Below are 11,067 nucleotides of genomic sequence, written 5' to 3'. Positions count from 1 at the left end.
AATTTAATATTTACCTTCCATGAACGCCTTATGTTTGTCAAAGTGCAACTTCGTCTGATATTTTAGACAACTGCTATATTGACAGCGAATCCGGGTCAACTCGGAAGCCCAATTACCTTTTCGGCCTGGTCCAAATCGGCCCAGTTACCATTTCGGCCTGGTCCATTTCGGCCTACTTTTTGTATTGCTATTATTATACTCATATCCGTTCGTGAATATGTATATTAGACGACAGTAATGTTGTATATATTTTTTCAGATATTCTATTTCCTCAAGAGACAAAATGGAATCAGAAAGAATGAGAAATATGATGTATTAAAATATTTATTTCCGAATCTTATATACTCTACTGCAACCAAAACACATTAAATAACAATAGTAAGGTAGGTATTAAGATTCCTAATTTATGTATCAATCGTTACGGATATCATCAAAACGATGTTTTGAATGATAATCGAGGTACGTTATTCTAGAAGAATTTCTGTTGAATTACTTTTTAACAATGGTATGATCGTAAACACATACAATTGAAGTTAGTCAGAGGTTAATTTTTCAGCACATTATGAACAGTTTGACACACTGAAATGATGCAGGATGTTGTTTGCATTGTCACCAAAATGTGTGTAATGTGTTTGCACAAAATAAAATTGAGGGTTAAGTTACAAAAAATCGACCAGGAAACGTGAACAGTTGTGTTATAACCATGCCGTTTGGAAGATAGGAATATATACATGAAATCACGGTTACAACATGCAGAAATATGCCATATTTGCCGAGAAAATACGAAAAAATGAGGATAAATTCAACACATTTATTTGTAAACATTGCTTCCTGAGCCACAATCTGTTCAATAACTTTGTTATCTTTAAAGTTATGATACCAAACAAAGATGTCGATTGAAGAATATGTTTTCCCACACACTGGACGCATTTATTTTTCAAAATTATAAATAAAAGTCAACTTACCAGGCAAAAAAGTCCCAGAATCGGTATTTATCAATCCATATACGTCATTTTGTTTGCAATGACACATTTTTTTCACTTTATGTTTGCCAGAAACGAAATAACGCCCCCCCCCCCCCCAACCCCCGCTAAACTGGGAAACCATTATGCGCTGTTTAAACGGGGACACTCAGATGAGACAGCAACATGATTGTTGCGTTTATTCTTTGTATCATGTAAACTTATGTATTATCGGCCTCTTACTATCTCGCATGGGCATGTTTTGAGGAATATCTGTATTTGCCGATTGTTGGACCATTTGGTGTCTAGTCCCTTTAACAATGATCACGAAACTTTCTTTTTCAAAAAGACACAAATTTCGCAGTTGAAAATTATTCATAATTTTGAATAACGTCATCGTTAGTACTAAATTGCTATGCGACAGAAATACTGGTAAGCCATGGAAAGTCCATCATTGTACAATTATCATACATTGTCACATCTATACCAAACCTCGAATGTATATCATACAGCAAAGAGAGGTAAAGGTTACTAACGCTGTGTGAAGGTTACAATGCAGTTATCTCGCTTGGGTAACACTATTGTAAACTAAATAACGTATCATTCCAAGCTCTACATGTTGGAAAAGTTTAACCTTTTCGATGTTGGTAAAATATATAATATTCATTAATCATATACAGTGCCAAAAACATACTTAATATTGATAAGGCTCTGGCGTCAAAGTTATAACCATATAAAAACACAAACGCCGAAGATTTTACCATGGTTGTGAGGTTATTGGAGACATATATTTGATCAATTCAACAATACACTTGCTGGTTCCTGGCAAAGTTATCACCTTAAATTTACTCTTAAATGGTAATGTACGTTTTTCTGATTGTACTCATTCTAAAATATTTTCTTCCGTATACTCCTATTTTCTATTAAAAGGTATCGCTTAGTTTTTTTTCATTTATTATCACTCAATGCCATGATTATTCATTATATGATAAATTTCATGGATCTGCATATATGTTGTTTTTTTCATTAACATTTGTTTAGTTCCATTGCGGTTTATATATTTATTTCAACACATAATATCACACACATAAATATACATGGGCAAAACTTATCTCGGACGTCAACCTGGATACATCAAATACAATCACATGCATTATGTGGCATAGTAATATTGGCATATCGTGCAGTTTGCATTCTAAATGGTTGTAAACACAAAGCGATATTTCCTTGGTAACATCTGGGACAGATAACATATTCAAATGTTCATTCAAAATACTGGAATACATTTATAAATTCTTATACAAGAACAGAACTATAACTTTACATGATTCCACCCATTCCTTTTTAAAAGTATCTGTAACTAAGTGTTCATTTTAATTCGTGAGCAAATGCATTTACTTTACATTCATTTTGTAAATGATCCCGATGAATACATTTGTATTAAGCCATACTCATACAGGAGGACCTTACATTAATAACCCCGTTAGATTATCCTTTATTACTACTAGTCATATAAGCTATTGTATGTAAATACACAACTCTTAACTATGTAGTAGTTGTTTGCTTGAAAGGTACATCGGTCTTTCATTGCTTTCATCCTTGATGGAACCAGAGAAATTTTGATAAAACGTCAAGTTGAAAAAAGTAACTGAAATAACACTATCGCATTTATAATACCTCGTTCATGTACATCATGTCGTCTAACTATTTTGCAAGTAATATAGGGGTCAGACAAGGGGAAAATCTTTTCCAATGTTATTTTCCCTGTTCCTTAACGACCTGCACAAATTCTTTAACACTAAAGAGCTTAATGGCATCAAAATCGGTGAAAATCAGTTATTGTCATATATGAAAATATTTATACTTTTGTATGCTGATGACACAGCAATTGTCTGTGAAACTGCAAATGATTTACAAGATTGTTTAAATGCATATTATGACTATTGTCTTACATGGCATTTAAAAGTAAATATTGATAAAACAAAGATTGTAATATTCTCATCTGGTAGAATGACAAATCACACTTTCCAATTTGATAATATGGACATAGAAACTGTGAAGGGTTACAAGTATCTAGGAATATATTTTAGTCGTTCTGGATCTTTTCTTTCTGCCAAAAACATATTGCAAACCAAGCTACAAAAGCAATGTATTGTCTGATAAAAAAAGCTAAATCACCATACCTCCCAATAAATATGCAAATTGACTTGTTTGATAAGCTAGTTAAACCAATACTTCTTTATGGATGTGACATTTTATGCCTTCGATCATCAAGCCCAAACGCAATGGTGTATGGTGAGACTGGTGTATTTCCTATACGAATTGACATAGAAACACGGATGGTTAAATTTTGGGCACACCTAGTACAACCTTCGAAAATAAAACTGTCTACCAAACTTTACTATGCGATGTATTGTCTTTATGATGATCTTCAAAATAACGGGAGTCAAAATAAATTAATCTGGATAAATAATATTAAAACTATGTTAATAAAAACAGGAATGTATGGAATTTGGTTATCACATACATTTACTAACTGTAGATGGTTAACTCTCTCAGTATCACAAAAGTTAAAAGATTTGTTTATTACTGACTGGTACAGTACATTAAACACATCCACAAGCTTCCGATTTTCTAAAACATTTAAAGAAAAGTTTGAAATTGAAAAATTTCTTTATAACACCTATGACATAAATACAAAAAGTTATGCAAAATTACGAATGAGAAATCACAAATTACCATGTGAAACTGGTCGATGGAGTAATGTCCCATACGAGAATAGAATATGCACGCTTTGCAATAAAACGATAGGTGACGAATACCACTATATAATAGTATGTCCTGATTTTTTAAATCTGAGAAAAACGTTAATAAAACCTGTATTCTATGTTACACCAAGTTATGTTAAATTCCTAAACCTCTTTACAAGTACGAATGAAAATGATTTTAGGAAACAATATTTGTTAAACACATATTAAAACTTAGTGTTAAAACTGTTCATTATGTAAACGTATATCACTCGTTTATTCGGCGTATTAAATTGGAGAATTCTCCCATGATATATACTATAAAAAACATACTCTTCCGGAGAATTTTAGCAATTGTCATACTGTTGATTTTTCTGTTTTAAAATGATTAAACTTGACATAATTTTGATTCTGATTATTGATAATTGTAATTCTATTTGTAATTTGAAACTCAATGTATCATTCCTTTCAGACAACATTAACCTCATTGTACACTTTGTTTTCATATTTGTATTTACTATGTGCCTGCATAAAGCCTCGTTATACTTAGCACTTATAATATCCTCATGTTTGCATTGAGTGTATGTATAAACTTTGAACTTTGTATATCATAATTATATCATAATAATTGTTAACCCTTATCATTTTCAATGATTATTTCAATTAAATAATATAAGTTTCCTGAAGTTGGCGTCCCTGAAAGCAAAAAACAAATCCTACGACAATTGACGATATCGTCTAGTTTTGCCGTGTGGAGGAAAAATGTCACGTCTCAACAATTCGGGCAAGGATCATCAAAAAGATCCGTTTTAAATGACATAACATAATTAGCTACCGCAATTTAACTCAAAACCTCTGTTGGAACATGTTGACCAATATTTGTCTACACAATATCAACATTAGTAGATATTGGTTAGTAATGAAAAAATAAATTTAATTTTGACTATTTTTTATAGATTATATTCCACAAAGTATAGAGCTCGTGAGGACTGCGGCGCCCATAATTAATGCCGTCATGATTTAACGCTTAATGGGACCGCTAAACTGCACGTGTGTCGTCTGGTGAAGGAGTTTCGTCAGGGATGAACGTGTGTGTTCACTGAAAGAGGAAACATGTTATTACTTCATTGCTTGATCGCTATTTTTGAAACAATGAAATATAATATTTGTTATCATTGTCTATGTTTTAACTTTTTATTCAAAAACGATTCTAATTTGTAGAAGCTGAACTGTATAAAGAGGGCATTATAGAATCAATATATGACAATGTTTCTTGGATCAAAATATATACTTCCGAGAAGTCAATGGATCTTGTTGCTCGGGGAAATGTATTGAATGGCAACTTAAAAAGCATTAACAGAACGGCTTATACCTTGCTCTTTGTACTGCTAACCCAAACTCACACGCGCCCTGGCTAGGAATAAAACCAAGGCTGTCCCAGGACACGTTGGTGAGAACCGAGTGAGTTAATAGGCCAACCGGTAAAAATGTAAATTTTCCAGCTCAATATTAAACTATTCCATAATATACTTTACCAAACTGAATCAGCTGCAGTGTTGTTGTAACAGTCATGTATATATCTTAATGTTTTGAAAAACAAACAAATATGTGATTTTTTTCTTCTTTTTGTCTGAAACAAAACTTGATTACACTCGGGCACCATATCGATACCTTCAAAAGAGCCTTGACACAGACATATTTCATCGTTTGACCTCTAAGCTTGACCTTAACCATTGAGGTATCGACCTTGACCCAATATCACAAAAATACTAAAGTCAAATCTTAATCCCATTCTCAACTCATTTTACCGTATTATGTATGTTTTTACACCTTATAAGAGCGCCGTCTATCGTGCAATCTGTTGATTAAAAATTCTTCGATCAATATTCCAATGTATGTTTTTTAAACAAACCAGTATATGAGTGCAATTTGTTATTTTTCAGCAATTACTCAAGTATACTTTTTCTGCTTTAGAATTATTTTTACTCAAAAATTGTCGATTGTTTTATTAACACATTCCATTTATGATTTCAAACAGTATAAAACATGCAAGATTTTGAATCATACTTATATAATGCTTTTATGATGTGAATCGAGTTGAGTCTGCTTCTTTTCATCAGATTCATTCACATGCATATATTGTTAAGACCATTTTCTTGTTTATTTTCATATTGTTTTGTGTACAAAGATTGTTCTTTTTCTGAAAAGTCAAAATAAAAAAAGGCAATTTTTCACTAAGTTGAAAATTGTTACTAAGATGATTATTGAATACGACCCCTGGTCTTGTGCGCGAAACGCCACCTCACCATGGTAAATCTTCCTGGCAAGTTCTTATAAATCCTATATCTCATGGTCAAGATACTGCCCGGACAAGGACCATTTTAACTCTTGACCTCTTAGGGTGACGTTGACCTTTGAGGTTTAGACTCTTGTGCGCGGCACGATTTTGAATCATGAGACGTTTGTTCGTACCATGCATGATAAAAATACGCCACCTCCTCATCATTGTAAACCTTCATGGCTTTTAAAAAAATCGTACCATCCGTAAATGTTCCTGATCTTTGACAACAACCCAGACAAGCACCATTTGAACATCTGACCTCTAAAGGTGACCTTGACTTTTTTGCGCGCCATGCCACCATATCATGGTTAACTTTCATGGCAAGTTTTAAAAGCCTTTAATGCATGGTCAAGATACAGCCAGGCCTGACAGTGATCTTTTCAACATTTGATCTTTGATGCAAAGACATTTGTCTTGTGCGTGACAAGCCACCTCATCATTGTGAGCATTTATGGCATTGTTTTTTGAAAATCCTAAGATGCATGGTAAAGATACAGCTCGGACATGGTTCAGTCCGGACGGACGCATGCACATACACGGATCTGTCTCGATCACCTCAAGCGGTCCTGACGAAATAGAGAATAAACAGAATGTTGCACTGGCAGCATGTGTCGAGCCTGTGTCCTCTTGGTCTGGCGGGAAAAGTATAACCCATTCCACGTTGGAAGACATTTGCCTAAGGTGTTAAGAAACTTTTAGGCTAATTTCATCTTTTTTCAGATTTGTAATTACTGTCATTGAGATTCGTAAACGTTGCATTGAGATTTTTAAACCACAACTTGGGAGTTATTAAAAATGGAACATGTATTGTACATAATTGTACATTTTCTTTGTCAAGCAATTCTACTGTTCGTTTGTTCAGGATTATGACTTTCACCTTGTTATGAACTGTGTTCCGTTAGAGCAATCGTGTCTTTGCCATTACGGAAAGGAACGAAGACGCATAAGGACGAATGCGAAGAAGGGAAAGTACGAAGGCCAAGGAGTGAACGGACGAAAGCGAGGACGCGAAGACGCAAATGTGAAAATGCAGAAGTACGAAAGTACGAAGGCGACGGAGCGGAGGTAAATTCCCTCCTTTGCCATCATAATTTCGTACTTTTGCGTCATCGTCCCCTCGCTTCTACGCCATATTACTTTTGTTCTTTCGCTACTCTCCTTTCACAATCATTAAATATTCATGTTGCAATTTGAAGATATTTCCATGCAAGGGATTCAAAGAAACTTTCGTGCTTTTATCATTGAACGAGGGCAGATATATCATATAAAACACTTTCATATAGAAAGTAGCTCTAAAGCAATACTTTGGCTGGGTTATTAAAAACTTTTTACAATATTACAATAGCCATCCATTCCTTCTTTGTTGTATAACCTGATTTGCATAATCAAATGATTGCAGAGTAAGTACAGTGGTTAATCCACCAGGTCGTTGGATAAAGGGGGGCAAATAAGATCCGTGCACATATCCCCTTTTGACCGTTTGCTGTCAAGGGAAGTTTGTAGTTTATAGTAACTCCAGTTAAGTTAATGCCTTTCTTTAGTTTTTTCCAGTCCTAATACAGAAATACATCTTTATATATTATCCCTTAAACATGACATTTAATTAAATCGATCTGTTAAAAAGAACATTCAGCCGAGCGACAACATCCGCCTTCTCGTGCCCCCCACCCCCATAGTTATGAATTTCCTGGGTTCTGCCACTGAGACAGGCCTTGTCGTGCCCCCTAATAATTTCAGAAGCCCCCATGTTTCCTTAGTGGGTCAGTGACAGACCAAACAACTATAACAATAACACACAACATAACGTGACACTATTATTCAAAATCCATGCATACACATGACTGTATAAAAGACATCGAATTTGACAAAAAAAACGACTATTAACTAAATAATGCATATAGCAAACTATTAATTAATAATTACTGATAACAAGATTGTAATCGTGTATTTAATAGCAGAAAACGCAAAAAAATATTAAATGATTTGTGAATGCTAAAAGATTTACTGTGATCGACTATAGTCCCATAAGGTAGAAATACCGTGTTTTAAGTACATTTATTAGAAATCAAACTCAGTATCCGTCATAAATGCTATTTTTGCGATATTCATTCACCCTTTTAGGGAAATAACAATATTATTAAACGTGGTAAATCTCTTTTGGGAGTAAGAGTACATCATTAAAAGGTAGGAACATGAATAGAGTATGTTAAAGCGGTTAACCAACACTGATGCGATTACAAGCGTGCAAACAATCAACACCAGTAAACAAAGCAATATAACATATTTTTTTTCAAAAACAGGCACAAGTCACTGCACAGAATGGGATCAAGGAAATCTTTATAGTTTATATATTCGTGTTTTTTAAAACAATGTGAAGAATCCCTATAAAAGAATTGAAACAGTGGCATATATTAATGCAAGAAAGACAATTCCTGCTCATAGTTGTTACAACCGTAAACCGAGTTGTTTCGCTTGCATTGATAGTGAAAACATGATTTGTCTGATTTTAAATGTCGGTTAAGACCTTGTGCAAACGGACGGGGCAAAGGAGCAAAAGATGTTACCTTTGCTCTTTCGCCATCTTATTCCGAAAAGATTATTTGTTGTTTGCTTCTGTAGGTATATTTAAAGCTTCACTCTCACAGATATACCATTTTTACAACGTCTTTTATTTTTTGTCTTGGAAAGTGCAACTATGCGTGAATATCTGCAAACCAATGTTATAAGATTGCTGACAGAAACCGTTACTAACGGTTTAAGAAAAATGCAGAAAACATAATTTTTTGAACCTTAATATAAAAATTTGCGATCTAATTTTTGTCACCCGTCTTATTTAACTGGTTTCCATGGAAATGTCTTAAACATTTGGCTCGTTCCAAGACAAAAAATAAAAAATAATGTCAAAACGTTCAATCTGTAAGAGTGCAGCTTTAATTTCACTTTCTCGTAAATATATGCACACGCAGTAGGCATATCTCATACACTAAAGGTCTTAAACACCAAGCAGTTGTTTGTGCCTAGACTATATGGCTTGTAATAAACAAGGACGTTAGACATTAGGAATAAGACATCTGAGGTTAAATGTATTTACCTACTTCATCCGTGAACTGTCCATTTCAACGAAAAATCATTTCAGCGAATCGACTCTGACCTAGACACGTGCGTGGACACCCACTCGGACCAAGACACGTTCGCAAACACCAACTCGGACCAAGACACGTGCGTGGACACCCGCTCGGACCAAGACACGTGCGTGGACACCCACTCGGACCAAGCCACGTTCGCAAACACCAACTCGGACCAAAACACGTGCGTGGACACCCACTCGGACCAAGTCACGTGCGTGGACACCCAATCAGACCAAGACACGTTCGCAAACACCAACTCGGACCAAGACACGTGCGTGGACACCAACTCGGACCAAGACACGTGCGTGGACACACACTCGGACCAAGACACGTGCGCGGACACTCACTCGGACACAGACACTGGCCACCATACAAGCAAGCATCATTACACCATATCTGTTGTGGAATAACACCATACAAGCAAGCATCATTACACCATATCGGCTGTGGAATAACACCATACAAGCAAGCATCATTACACCATATCTGTTGTGGAATAACACCATACAAGCAAGCATCATTACACCATATCTGTTGTGGAATAACACCATACAAGCAAGCATCATTACACCATATCTGTTGTGGAGTAACACCATACAAGCAAGCATCATTACACCATATCTGTTGTGGAATAACACCATACAAGCAAGCATCATTACACCATATCTGTTGTGGAATAACACCATACAAGCAAGCATCATTACACCATATCGGATGTGGAATTTCACCATACAAGCAGGCATCATTATGCCATATCGGCTGTGGAATAGCACCATACAAGCAGGCATCATTACACCATATCGGCTGTGGAATAGCACCATACAAGCAAGCATCATTATACCATATCTGTTGTGGAATAGCACCATACAAGCAGGCATCATTATACCATATCTGTTGTGGAATAACACCATACAAGCATGCATTATTAAACCATTATCGGATGTGGAATAGCACCATACAAGCAAGCATCATTACACCATATCGGCTGTGGAATTACACCATACAAGCAGGCATCATTAAACCATATCGGATGTGGAATAGCACCATACAAGCAGGCATCATTACACCATATCGGCTGTGGAATTTCACCATACAAGCAGGCATCATTATACCATATCGGATGTGGAATTTCACCATACAAGCAGGCATCATTATACCATATCGGATGTGGAATAGCACCATACAAGCAAGCATCATTACACCATATCGGCTGTTGAATTACACCATACAAGCAGGCATCATTAAACCATATCGGATGTGGAATAGCACCATACAAGCAAGCCTCATTACACCATATCGGCTGTGGAATTTCACCATACAAGCAGGTATCATTACACCATATCGGCTGTGGAATTTCACCATACAAGCAGGCATCATTATACCATATCGGCTGTGGAATTTCACTATACAAGCAGGCATCATTATACCATATCGGTTGTGAAATTTCACCATACAAGCAGGCATCATTATACCATATCGGCTGTGGAATTTCACCATACAAGCAGGCATCATTATACCATATCGGCTGTGGAATTTCACCATACAAGCAGGCATCATTATGCCATATCGGCTGTGGAATTTCACCATACAAGCAGGCATCATTGCACCATATCGGCTGTGGAATTTCACCATACAAGCAGGCATCATTGCACCATATCGGATGTGAAATTTCACCATACAAGCAGGCAATACAAGCAGGCATCATTATACCATATCGGCTGTGGAATAGCACCATACAAGCAGGCATCATTATACCATATCGGCTGTGGAATAGCACCATACAAGCAGGCATCATTACACCATATCGGCTGTGGAATAGCACCATACAAGCAAGCATCATTACACCATATCGGCTGTGGAATAGCACCATACAAGCAGGCATCATTACA

The 11,067-nt window shown here is 35.8% G+C and overlaps 1 protein-coding gene across 1 annotated transcript; it reads left to right on the top strand.

The window, feature by feature from the left end:
• Nucleotides 1–6,528: 6,528 nt before the first annotated feature.
• Nucleotides 6,529–9,588, top strand: LOC128241085 (serine-aspartate repeat-containing protein C-like). The gene is made up of 3 exons (XM_052958068.1): nt 6,529–6,731; nt 6,953–7,115; nt 9,187–9,588. The coding sequence occupies exons 1-3, from the start codon at nt 6,529–6,531 to the stop codon at nt 9,586–9,588; spliced, it is 768 nt and encodes a 255-aa protein (XP_052814028.1).
• Nucleotides 9,589–11,067: the final 1,479 nt, after the last annotated feature.

This window comes from Mya arenaria, chromosome 7, assembly GCF_026914265.1.
Source record: "Mya arenaria isolate MELC-2E11 chromosome 7, ASM2691426v1".
In the NCBI taxonomy this organism is placed as follows: Eukaryota; Metazoa; Mollusca; class Bivalvia; order Myida; family Myidae; genus Mya; species Mya arenaria.
The sequence above is the reverse complement of the archived record's forward strand: the minus strand, read 5'-3'. Positions and strand labels throughout refer to the sequence as shown.

Coding starts and splice junctions, on each gene's coding strand:
- LOC128241085 (XM_052958068.1), top strand. CDS start 6,529: ATGCATGGTAAAGATACAGCTCGGACATGGTTCAGTCCGGACGGACGC. Junction 6,732..6,952: donor TTGGAAGACATTTGCCTAAG/GTGTTAAGAAAC, acceptor GTGTTCCGTTAG/AGCAATCGTGTCTTTGCCAT. Junction 7,116..9,186: donor ACGAAGGCGACGGAGCGGAG/GTAAATTCCCTC, acceptor AAATCATTTCAG/CGAATCGACTCTGACCTAGA.